Source organism: Molothrus aeneus, chromosome 5 (assembly GCF_037042795.1).
Source record: "Molothrus aeneus isolate 106 chromosome 5, BPBGC_Maene_1.0, whole genome shotgun sequence".
Lineage (NCBI taxonomy): Eukaryota > Metazoa > Chordata > Aves > Passeriformes > Icteridae > Molothrus > Molothrus aeneus.
In genome coordinates, this window is record NC_089650.1 from 2,839,282 (window position 1) to 2,850,116 (window position 10,835).

The following is a 10,835-nucleotide window of genomic DNA, read 5'->3' on the forward strand; positions in this document are numbered from 1 at the left end:
ATTTAGATCCAAGTTGAATCCACCTGTTAATTTTTAAATATCTTTTCCCACAGTAAGCATTTCCATCACCTATAACAAAGACACATTCAAATGCCTCCCCTGCTTGTTTTCCTGAGCTCATGGAAATCTCTTGTACCTGGAACATCCCCTGGCAAGCACACTGCAGCAGTGCTTCATTGAATGATTTATATAATTTATATAATTTCACAACAGCTTCATCAGGAGAGAGTAAAAATATCAGAATAAACACACTAAACTTATATAAACCAAATAAAATAAACATGAACAGAACAAGTATAAAAGCACAAGCAACCTGAATGGTAAATCTCTTATTTCAGTGGATTAAGTAAACCTTTTTACATATGTATTTTGTGTATGCTTAGAACCAAACAGACATTAGAGAGCACTTGAGGAACCTCAAAAAAAAAAGGCACAACAGACACAAAGTGTCTTTTCAGGGGGATAAGCCCTTTCTACCTCACCCTCCACACCTGTATTATTATGCTTTTTCACATTTTCCCTTTTCACAGGCGTACTGCAAGTCTTAGCTGAACATCGTGCACCACATAATCCCAAATTTAAATTAAATAAAAACATTCTCAGGCACAAAAAGGCAAACTCACAGAAGATTTTTACAAGATAAGAGTTTAGTGAGAGTTACATGAGAGTTTTGAAACCTGGGGCATAGAACAGACAAGTGCAAACCACTTTTTAAATATTTTTTTATAGAAAGTTACCCCCAGAATCACTTTAAAAAAAAACCCAACCAACCAAACAGAAAACAACCCAAAATCACCTTAGTTTCTTCATTTTCATATTCCTGGTAGAAAATGATGACAGGCCTGCAAAACAAAGAGCAAAACCAAACACACACACACACACACACACACAGAGAGATTGGGTTTTGGATTTTTTGTTGGGTTTTTTGGGTTTTGTTTGTTTGGATTTTTTGGTTGGGCTTTTTTGTTGTTGTTTTTACTTGTTTATTTCTGGGGTTTTTTTTGGGGGGGGGTTGTGGCTTTGTTTTTACTGATTTGGGGGGGTTTGGGGTTTTTTGTGGGGCATTTTTGTTGTTTTTTGGGGGGTTGTGTTGGGTTTTTTTTGTTTGGGTTTTTTTGTTTTTAATTTGTTTTGGGCGTTTTTGTTGGCTTTTTTGATTTTTTTTTGTTGGGCTTTTTTTTGTTGGGCTTTTTTTGGTCGTTGTTTTTTATTTGTTTGGTTTTTGGGTGTTATTTTGTTTGTTTGGGGTTTTGGTTTTTTTTTTTTTTGGTTGTTCTTTTTTATTTGTTTGTTTTTTGGGGGTTTTTTTGTTTTTTTTAAATTTAGGGTTTTTTTGTTCGGTTTTTCTTTTTTTTTTTTTTTTTTGGTTGTGGGGAGTTGTTTGTGGTTTTTTTGTTGTTTTTTGTTTGTTTGTTTTTTCTCTTTTTCTTTAGTGTTTTTTCTTGCTTTCCTTCCCCCCCATCCCCCGAGCGCACCGAGGGGAGGAGGAGGAGGAGGCGAGAGGAAGGCGCCCCGCACAAAGTTGGCGCGGCGGGGGCGCGGCCGGGGGGCCCCGGAGGAGAGGAGGAGGAGGAGGAAGGCGCCTCTCAGAAGGCGCAGAGGCCGCGGGGAGCTGCACCTCCCCGGTGGGAGGAGGCGGGCAGAGGCTGAGGGATGCGGGACGCGGGATGCAGGATGCGGGGCGGCGTCGCCCGAGGCGCTTTAAAGGCTCGCAGGCAGCGGGGGCGGCGGAGCCATGAGCGAGGTGAAGGTGGCCGTGCTGGGCGGCAGCGGGGCCGGCAAGTCGGGTAAGGGTGAGGGGAAAAGCAGGGAATGGATCGGGTTTGGTGGAGGGGGAGGAGAGGCCTCGCTAATCCTGGCTCTGCTAATCCTGATCCCGGCTCTGCTTCCCTCCCGCAGCGCTGGCGGTGCGGTTCCTGACCCGGCGCTTCATCGGAGAGTACGCGTCCGGAGCCGGTGAGCGCCCCGCGGGCACGGAGGCAGGGATGGAGGCAGGGAGGGGTGGATGGAGGCTTTTTCCCCTGGGGAGAGCTAGTGCTAAATGTGTGTTGATATATGTATGTGACACAGAAACTGCATTTAGGGGGAGGCAGTGCCTTAGAGCTAAAACAGTGCAGTGTTATCTGAAAAAGTGCCTGAACAGAAATGACGAGGGTAGTAGTGCTAATCTTCAAATATCGTAATTAATTAGTTTGACCACCAAACTCTCATAAAACTCACTTCTTTTTCAAACCAAAACAATGTATCACGTCTTTTTGATCTGGCAAGCTCTGTCTTGTTGAAACCTGTAAAACTCACGCTCTTTCACAAATCTATAGTTTGCTTTGCCCATCCTGAAAGTAAAGGTTTAAATAGCAAAGCACAAAGCACATTTCTGAAGCACTGCTTCCAAAAAAGCAGATATAAGTGCTTAACAAATGGTAGAAAGTGGAGTAGCATCTCCTGTTTACAGCTGGTCTCAACAATATCCCATTACTTCCATTGTGAACTGCCAAGTTTTTTTTCTGACAAGGCGTTGTGAGTGCTTTTTTCCCTTGCGGCTCCCCAAGCGCTGATTTGATGGAGAATTTGGGCTTGGTAGAACTTTGCAGGGAGATGGGAGTTCCCTCTTGGTTATGGGTGGGGGCTCCTCTGCTGGGGTGTGAACCCTGGGGAAAGGGAAAAGGGCGAGCCGGGGATCGAGAGATCGCTGCTCTCAAAGCGCCTGTGGAGCGGCTGGGGAGGGCAAGAGAACCGGGTTGAGAGTGGGGTATGGTCAGCTCGGTCAGAGAGAGCGAAGGAATAGACTAAAAAACCCCATAACAAGTATTCAGTATTCTACTGAATATCCCCTCCTCGGCTCCAGGGGATATTCAGATTGTTTATCAGCACGGGTGGTTAATCAAAGCATTAAGGCGATCCCCCAGTGGGGCAGGAAGGAGCTGCTTTGGTGGCTTTGGGGAAAACCTGGCTGGTCACAGGATTAAATGTCCCTTTGGTGCTATTCGTGTCACTTTCGTTAAGGCACTTGTAAGTCTCAGAAAGTGGCAAAGCAGGACTTGAACTTTTACATCCCGGGTGGAAATACCGTTCAGCTGATGCACAAATAACTCTGGAAGTGTGCTGCCACCCCGGCTGATGTGGCAGAGATCCCAAAACTTAGCAAGGCACAGAGATTGCCTTCCTCTACCTCACTCTCCCTGCTAAAATAAAGGATTCTCTCCACACTTTCCCCCCCTACCCCTACAGGAATCAGAGTACCTTCTAGTGATCTGTAAATAACAAAGAAAAAAGAAGGAAAAACTTAATGAGGAACAGAGAAAAGAAAAAGAAGGAAAACAGAGAAAAAGAAAGAAAAACTTAACAAGGAACAGAGATTGCCTTCTACCTCACTCTCCCTGCCACAGTAAAGGATTCTCTCCATGCTTCCCCCCACCCCTCTCTCCCAGGAATCAGAGTAGCTTCTAGTGATCTGCAAATAACAGAAAAAAGAAGTACTAAGCTGAATTGTATTGAATATATCCAAATGATCTTATTCTGAAGGAAGAGCTACAACTGTTCATGTGTGCTCTACCATTATTTGTCATTTTACAAACACAGTGAGCAGTTTGTCCCCCAGCTGGCTGCTCTAGGTCTAAGCTACCACATGTAAATTATGTGCTCTCTCTGTGTTCCAAGCCACCTACAACCAAAACCAGGTTTTCTCAGCCTCCAGTACTGCAAGTCACGTGAAAGCCATGTCAAAACCCCAAAAGATTTTCATTTTTTAACAAATGCTTGTTGGAAGATAAGTTTAGCACTGTCTCTAGAGATGAGGAAAGTGGTAATAGGGGTGGTAAAATAAAGATCATGCCACTATTAGTGGGGTCAAAATAATAATAATAATTAAAAGTTTGTTTAATTAAGGAAACAAGCAAGGGGCTGTAGATTTTATACCCTGAGATGCTTGGGATTGATAGTTTATCATCAGATGAATTCTTAAGATGAGCATGAGGAATGCTGAAGATGCCGAGTTCCAGAGATCACTGAGCTATCCCTCATTACACAGTTTTAAGTGTGTTTTCTGTACTGTCAACACCAATTCTTGTCCCTGAAGTTCAAAAAGTGACAAATTACAGTGCAGAAAGCCTGTTGGCAACCACAAACTGCTTACACTTGCTCAGAACATCCTGCTGCTTTAAATAGTAGTGATGGTGTGTCTGCAGTAGAGTTCCCAGTGCTGGTGGAGAGTCCTAAATCTGAGACACTGCAGAACTATTTTTGGACTAGATCCTAAGGACATGGTCCTGTAAATACACTTGATCTAATGCTGCCTGGTATGAGAACTTTTAAAGCACCAGAAGCCATAGTAAATAAATATTATTGCTAAATAACACTTCTGTGCACAATCAGAGCTGCACATTTGATAATCCTGAGCCCTGGTATCAAGCTGAATGATGATCAGCATTTAGCTGATTGTGAGGACTGTGAATTCCCCTCACCTCTGTTTTGGAAGAGGACAAGCAGGGTCTGAAAGTATTCACTCACCAAGACTTTGATGGGAGCACCACAGAGAAATGGTGCTGGTCTGCCTGAGGGATTGATTGGTGCAAAATTCAGGTTTGTTTCCAGCGCGGGTTCAGAAAAAAAGGCAAACAACCAGTCTACAAAACCAAAACCACAAAACAAACAAAAAACCTTCCCTAACAACCTTCCTCAAAAAACCAGATCAGAGCCAAAAAAATTCTAAATTTCTTGGGAAACCAACCAAATAACCAGTATTCAAGTAATCCTCAGTATTATCAAATTTCACTGTTGCCTTTTCTTTTCACTGTCATCCCCAGTCAGTAACACTGATTTTCTTTGGATACTATCTATCTTAGAATGCATCTACACCAAGCACTTGTGCCTGGACGGGAGGCAGATACACCTGGAAATTTATGACCCTTGTTCCCAGGTAAGAATTTAGCAGGAGGAGGGTAAAGAAAAGCTGTTCTTTATTACCTGTGTCTATGGTAAAAGAGAAGGGGTTACAAACTTTTAGTTGTTGGAATTTGTGCCTGCTCTTTTGGGTTTTTTTTTTAAGACTGAAATTGTATAGTTGCTGGGGCTTGGAATTAGAGTACTTTCTCATTAGCAGGAGAGATTTTGGTTGCACATATTTGTGCTAGCACTCTCTGAGCTGTCTGTACTCATTTTTTTTCCCTTAGGAACAAGGTCTAACTTTGGCTGTTTAGCAAAGTAAATGATTAATTTTTTTTTTTTCTGATTAGCTTCCAGTTTTCTCATCTATTTTAGGTCCTATGGTCTTGCTAGCTGCTGCCAAGTCATGTGCAGGGATAAGCTAATTTTAAATAGTTTTGAAATGACACTCCTTTGCTTAATGGGACAGTTTAAAGCTGTTGCTTTCTGGAAATCCAAGTGTGGCAGCTTCTTGGTGTGAAGAGGGTCAAGGATTAGTATAACCCTATTATCACTCAAGTGACTTTTGTCACTAGATTTATGAAACTCAACTGCAGATTGAAAGATTTTTTTTCCCCTAGCTCTTCAGAAATTTAACATATGGGCAATTAGTGTTTAAAACTTGAACAATTCAAAGAGGAAAGAAAAAAAATGAAGAAAATTCTTAAGCTTACTGTAGTCAGAACATTAGGAACAATCAAACCAGAGCTACAACCACAAAACACACAAATGTTAATGGCTCCTGTGTGTTTCACTCTCATGTAACCCTGCAGAATATTAATGGCTGTACAGATTGTGGAATTTCACTGCTTAAACAAAGTGTAACTGTTTCAAAATGAAATTGTCAGTGATCCAAAGTGCCATTTTTGATGTTGGTTTGTTTATTTATATAAATAAACTTACACAAATACAAAGGCTTTATTTATAAGGCTTTTGGAGCAGCACTAGCCTAAATTCAATGCCAGCACCTTGACCTATTAAATATCTTGCAAATATCAAAGTTACTATGTTCTGGCATTCACAGCAACAGAGAAAAGGCTCTGGAGTGCCAAGAGTAACATCATTTTTCTGTGTACTTTTGCACCTCTTTCAGCCCCAGCAGGGGAAGCTGTCCCTGGCAGATGAGCTCCACTGGGCTGATGGATTTATCATTGTCTATGACATCAGTGACAGAGCATCATTTGCCTTTGCCAAGGCACTGCTCTACAGGATCCGAGAGTCTCACATAGGAGTTTGTAAAAAGTAAGTGGCATTATTTTTTTTTTCCCCTCAGCAAACATAGAGAAAAGCTGAAAAGCCTTTTGTGAGCTTGAAGGCTATCCTAGCAGCAATTAAAATCCAGCAGCATCAAAGTGATGTAACAAAATGCCAACAACAAGGTACCCGAGGGTAAAACATGTGGCAAATTACAATCAATTTTACTGTAACCAAACCCAAGTACATCAGGATTTTTTGTTCTTATTTCTTACATAACTAGTATTTAAATTATTGCCATAAAAATTTCTGCTGTGTTGCTCAGGTAAAAAAGCCTGGCATAGTCAGTCTGTGCTTTTACTCTCCTACTCAATTACCAATGGAGACGCACTAATGCAGGGGCTGAAGAAAAGCATTTCCCACAACTAAGGAAAGTAATACCACAAATACCTCTTAAACTGCCTTTGGTGGTGACCCCAGCATCATTTGTGCACATGGTTGACCATATGGAAAGAAAGAAAGGACTTAAAAAAAAAAAGAATGATCAGAACTGCAGGTGTGAGTGTGGATGGGGGTGTGTATTCCTGCATCAGTCAGCTGAGGTGCTTTCTAAATAAAAGAGTGAAATCCTTGACCTGTATCAGAAGTAAAACCCCCATTTTTCTATCTGTTTTCATGCTGGCCTTTCTTAATTAAGGTTAATTTCAGAAAGGAATAATTTTGGCAGAAGCTTGGAATTAGATTTCCTGTATCTTTCTGAACTATGCCACTGACACTGATCTGTCTCTTGGACTCTGTTCTGTTACCTGCAAATGGAAATAATGATCAGGTTGCTTCTTCATGAAGTCCAGGTGCTGACAAAATACTCAGCAGCACAGAGCATGAAAAAAAGCAGTAGATTAAAAATACATTAATTCTTGGAGAAAACAGAAATGAAAATCTACTGGTAGAGAATAGCTTGTCTGGAAAATCCTTTCACAAATGGAAAACTAGAATTCTTCCTGGCAAGATGAGGGGGCTGGTTAGTTCATTTTGGGTTATTTTGAAATGCCTGTTATCCTCAACAAACATACTTTTCATACACACTGAATTTAGGACAGCACATGACACAGCATGGTACATCTCCTCTCTCTAACTGGAACCGTTTTCATTTCAGGATGGTCGAGTCATCAATATTTTTGGTTGGCAATAAACAGGATTTATGCCACATGAGGGAGGTTGGCTGGGATGAAGGACAGAAGCTGGCAATAGATAACAAGTGCCAATTCTGTGAACTGTCTGCAGCAGAGCACTATCAGGAGGTTGTGGCAATGTTCAGCAAGGTGCTGAGGAATATCACTGCCAATTCCAAAGTGAAGGAGAAGAGAAGACCAAGCGGTTCCAAGTCAATGGCCAAGTTGATCAACAATGTGTTTGGGAAGAGGAGGAAATCTGTGTAAGAGATGGTTAGTCCTGAAGTTGGAACATGCTGAAATAATGGAGCTGAGCTCTTGGGATTCACTGAATTTCCTCCAAAGGTCAATATGTGGAGGAGTAAGACAGTAGGAACCAAAGGTGGGAGACAGTATGGTCTAGACCTGGAAGATCTGACCTTCTATTTCAGCTCTGCTGCAGATTTACTGTATAGGGCCGTGCCATTTAAACTCCAAGCTGCTGCAGAGGAGAGGTTTAGTCTATATTTATTCAACACCAGCATGGTCTCAGATAGAGCTTCTAGGTGCAAATGAGGTATAAACAGATGTATAATTTCACAGATTGACTTCTATTGGAAAAGGCCCTAAAGTCATCAAATCCAGCCATCAACTAAACACTACCAAGTCTATCATTAAACCATGTCCCTAAGTGCCATCCACATAATATCCAGTAAACTCAGCCTTGCTGACCAAAATCTTACTTCAGAATTCTGAGTAGTTTTGGTTTTTGTGTGCAAAAACATTAGCACTAAGAAAAGCAAAACACTGCAGCTTCATGTGGTAATGTATTTGTATTAAACTCAGGTCCTTGTGTGCCTTACACTTGCTGAAATTCATATGAATTCAATGCTTAGACACCAAGTCTACAAAAGGTATTTACCTGCAAAGCTGCCTTGCAGAGGCACCAGAAGTAGGGAAGCAAATATATAAAGCAGTATTGTCTCCTGTTTCGCTATCCTTTTTTCTTTATTCCATGAGTGATGAGAGAAAGTAGAGAGGGTTGAGGAGTGTGGGAGCTGAAATGTTGGTGAAATGCTACTCAGTGAGCACTAGACTGTTTTGGCAAGGTGGTTGTTGAGTGAAATAATTTTACAGCAAGGGCAAGGATAAGGCTTGGGTTGATTCCTTCCACAGAGCAGCTTTTGTCAGCTTTAACAAAAGTTTCATTAGCTGCAAGGTGGGTGTGACTGCTCAATCTCAGATGGCAGCAGAAGCTTGGAAGGCACATGGGCTGGTAAAGAGCACAAGTTCTCTAGGATATCTGCCTGGATTTAAAGGTCAGCCTGCTGCTGAGACCTGTGCTCCCAGAGAGTGTTTTTCCTAATAACCAATGTCCTTGCAGCTACTCATGGCTGTGGTATTGAAATACCACAGAGAGAGCACTGAGTACTGCTAGCTACACTTTTCAGATGTGGAAATTAAACATCAGCTAGGTTTAAATGTGTTGTCAGTTGACATTCAGAGCTCTTACTCTAGACAGCTAAATAAGGGCTTATCCCAGAGTGTTTGCAAGTGCTGTTCTCATACAGAAATTATGAAAGGGAAGTGATCTGAAGATGAATTGCTGCTGCCTACACACTCCAGGGACAGCTGGGATTCAGTCTTTGTAGGATGCTGAGTTGAAGCCTACCTCTGCTCTGAAATTTTATCTGCATTGAAACTAATAAGTTTCAGTTTTGGTTTTTTTTTGCTTTAAGGTTTTGAGTGTTCACCCATAAGACAACATAAAAAGGTTACATATAATCTTAGCAGTATGGTTGTAAAATAGTACTAAAGCACATTTTAATGTGTTGACCAAAGATCACTTTCTTTTTTTAAGCAAAAGATACTCTTATTTCACTTGTTATAAGACTAAAAATATTGGAAATAGTTCTCAGTTGACAGGCACAGGGTTGCTTTGTTTTTCTGCAGATGCTGCTCTGCCATATCAGCAGCATTGTATTTTAAGTGTATGGTCAATATCTATGAGACTCTATGTGCAGATTTCTCATGTACACCTTTCAGATTCCTAGCCCACACAGGATTCCAGAACTACCAACAGAGTTGTAGCTTTACCTTGCTCTAGCAATGCCAGGTTCCAGAACTCTTATTTGTATTTACTGCTCTGGTATTAAATAAACTGGATATAAGGTGAATGTATTAATGATTTGTTTTGTTTTCCCTTTACTCTGGTATAAAGCTACAGAGTTTTGACTGCTAGAAAAGGAAGCACTGTGCAGATCTGAGATTCAGACTGCAGAAGGCAAATCTGGGAATCAGCCACTTTCACCAAAGGAAAACTCTGGCTGTGTTTGCTGAGCACAATGAAGAAGCCCTCACTGCCTTTAAGCAGTGAAGAGAGCCTTTTAAAAATTTGCTTTATCCTTTAAAAATTAGTCAAAACAGCCACAGAGAGGCCAATTAGTTGTGTTCATATTCCTGGGAATGTGGGATTTCAGATAGATGGAACCTGTAATACAGTCCACAGTTTTTTTGTATGGAGTAAGTGTTGGAACAGAGAGTAGCTGTCATCTACAGGGCCATGTGCTCACCTGAAACAGCTGCATTGTCTAGAAACAGGATGATTAAGACTTAAGCATACTAAAACACCCAGCACAGACATAATTTGGTGTTCTCCGCATCAGGATTTCACTTGTCTTTCATTGCTGATAAGTGCAGATGAACAAGGAAGCAGAATTTTAAAGCAGATACACATTCTCCCTTTCCAAATGTATTTTTTAAATAAAAGTAAGGCCTTTAATAATACTTAAAAGGCTGATATATACATATATATATGTTTTGCTAAGTGTTCTTGGAGTTCTAACAGGGAAGGAAATCTATTAACTGTCACAGCCACATTGCAAACAAGAAATTAGCAAGAACCCTGCTTGTATAAACAGTAAATGATGTAAATGATGTCTGCTGTTCAGCCTTGACAGTGACATCACCTGGAGCATATATCACCTCATTAAGGAGTGTGGAAATGGAGCTATTTGTGTTGTCACATTTTGCTTCAGCATAAAACCCCATCCTTTCTCACCAAAATATTTGGAAATTGCTGTCCAAGAATTAAAGGTTTCTTGCTGTCACACCTAGAAGTCCTTGTTTTTTGAACTTTCTAGTTTCAGTAGAATTTTGTCTGAGAAGGGCACTCGGAATTGATGTTCTTTCTCCCTGTCTTCAACTCATTTTTACTTTGGAAACAGTGACATAGAAGCAACGAGATTCTACTGAAATATAAAGGTAATAGCCCCTGGCTCCCAACTGCCGTCTCTCAGAGCACTTTCGGGGCTTTTTGAAGCTCTTTCTCACTACAGTTTTGAAATAAACAATTTAGACCAACATCACCTCAGCTCTTTTTCCCACTGTCATGTCTGTATGCATTAAACTCTTTTAGAAAATCCCACTGAAGTCATGTTCACAACAGGGCAGAGGGGAAAACATCACAGGAAAACTTGGAGCATGACACTCCTGGAAAAAAGGAATAATGAAGTGCAGTATTGAGTAGCCCAACCAAACATGCTGTACTCTGAAGACAAAAGTAACTAC

The 10,835-nt window shown here is 41.1% G+C and overlaps 1 protein-coding gene across 1 annotated transcript; it reads left to right on the forward strand.

Annotated features, from left to right (window-relative positions):
- The first annotated feature begins 1,584 nt into the window (after positions 1-1,584).
- RERGL (RERG like) lies at positions 1,585-10,377 on the forward strand. Its single transcript, XM_066550017.1, has 5 exons — positions 1,585-1,787; positions 1,900-1,956; positions 4,842-4,915; positions 6,014-6,162; positions 7,271-10,377. Exons 1-5 carry the CDS (start codon positions 1,736-1,738, stop codon positions 7,551-7,553), a joined length of 615 nt encoding a protein of 204 aa, XP_066406114.1. The 5' UTR covers positions 1,585-1,735; the 3' UTR covers positions 7,554-10,377.
- The last annotated feature ends 458 nt before the right edge of the window (positions 10,378-10,835 follow it).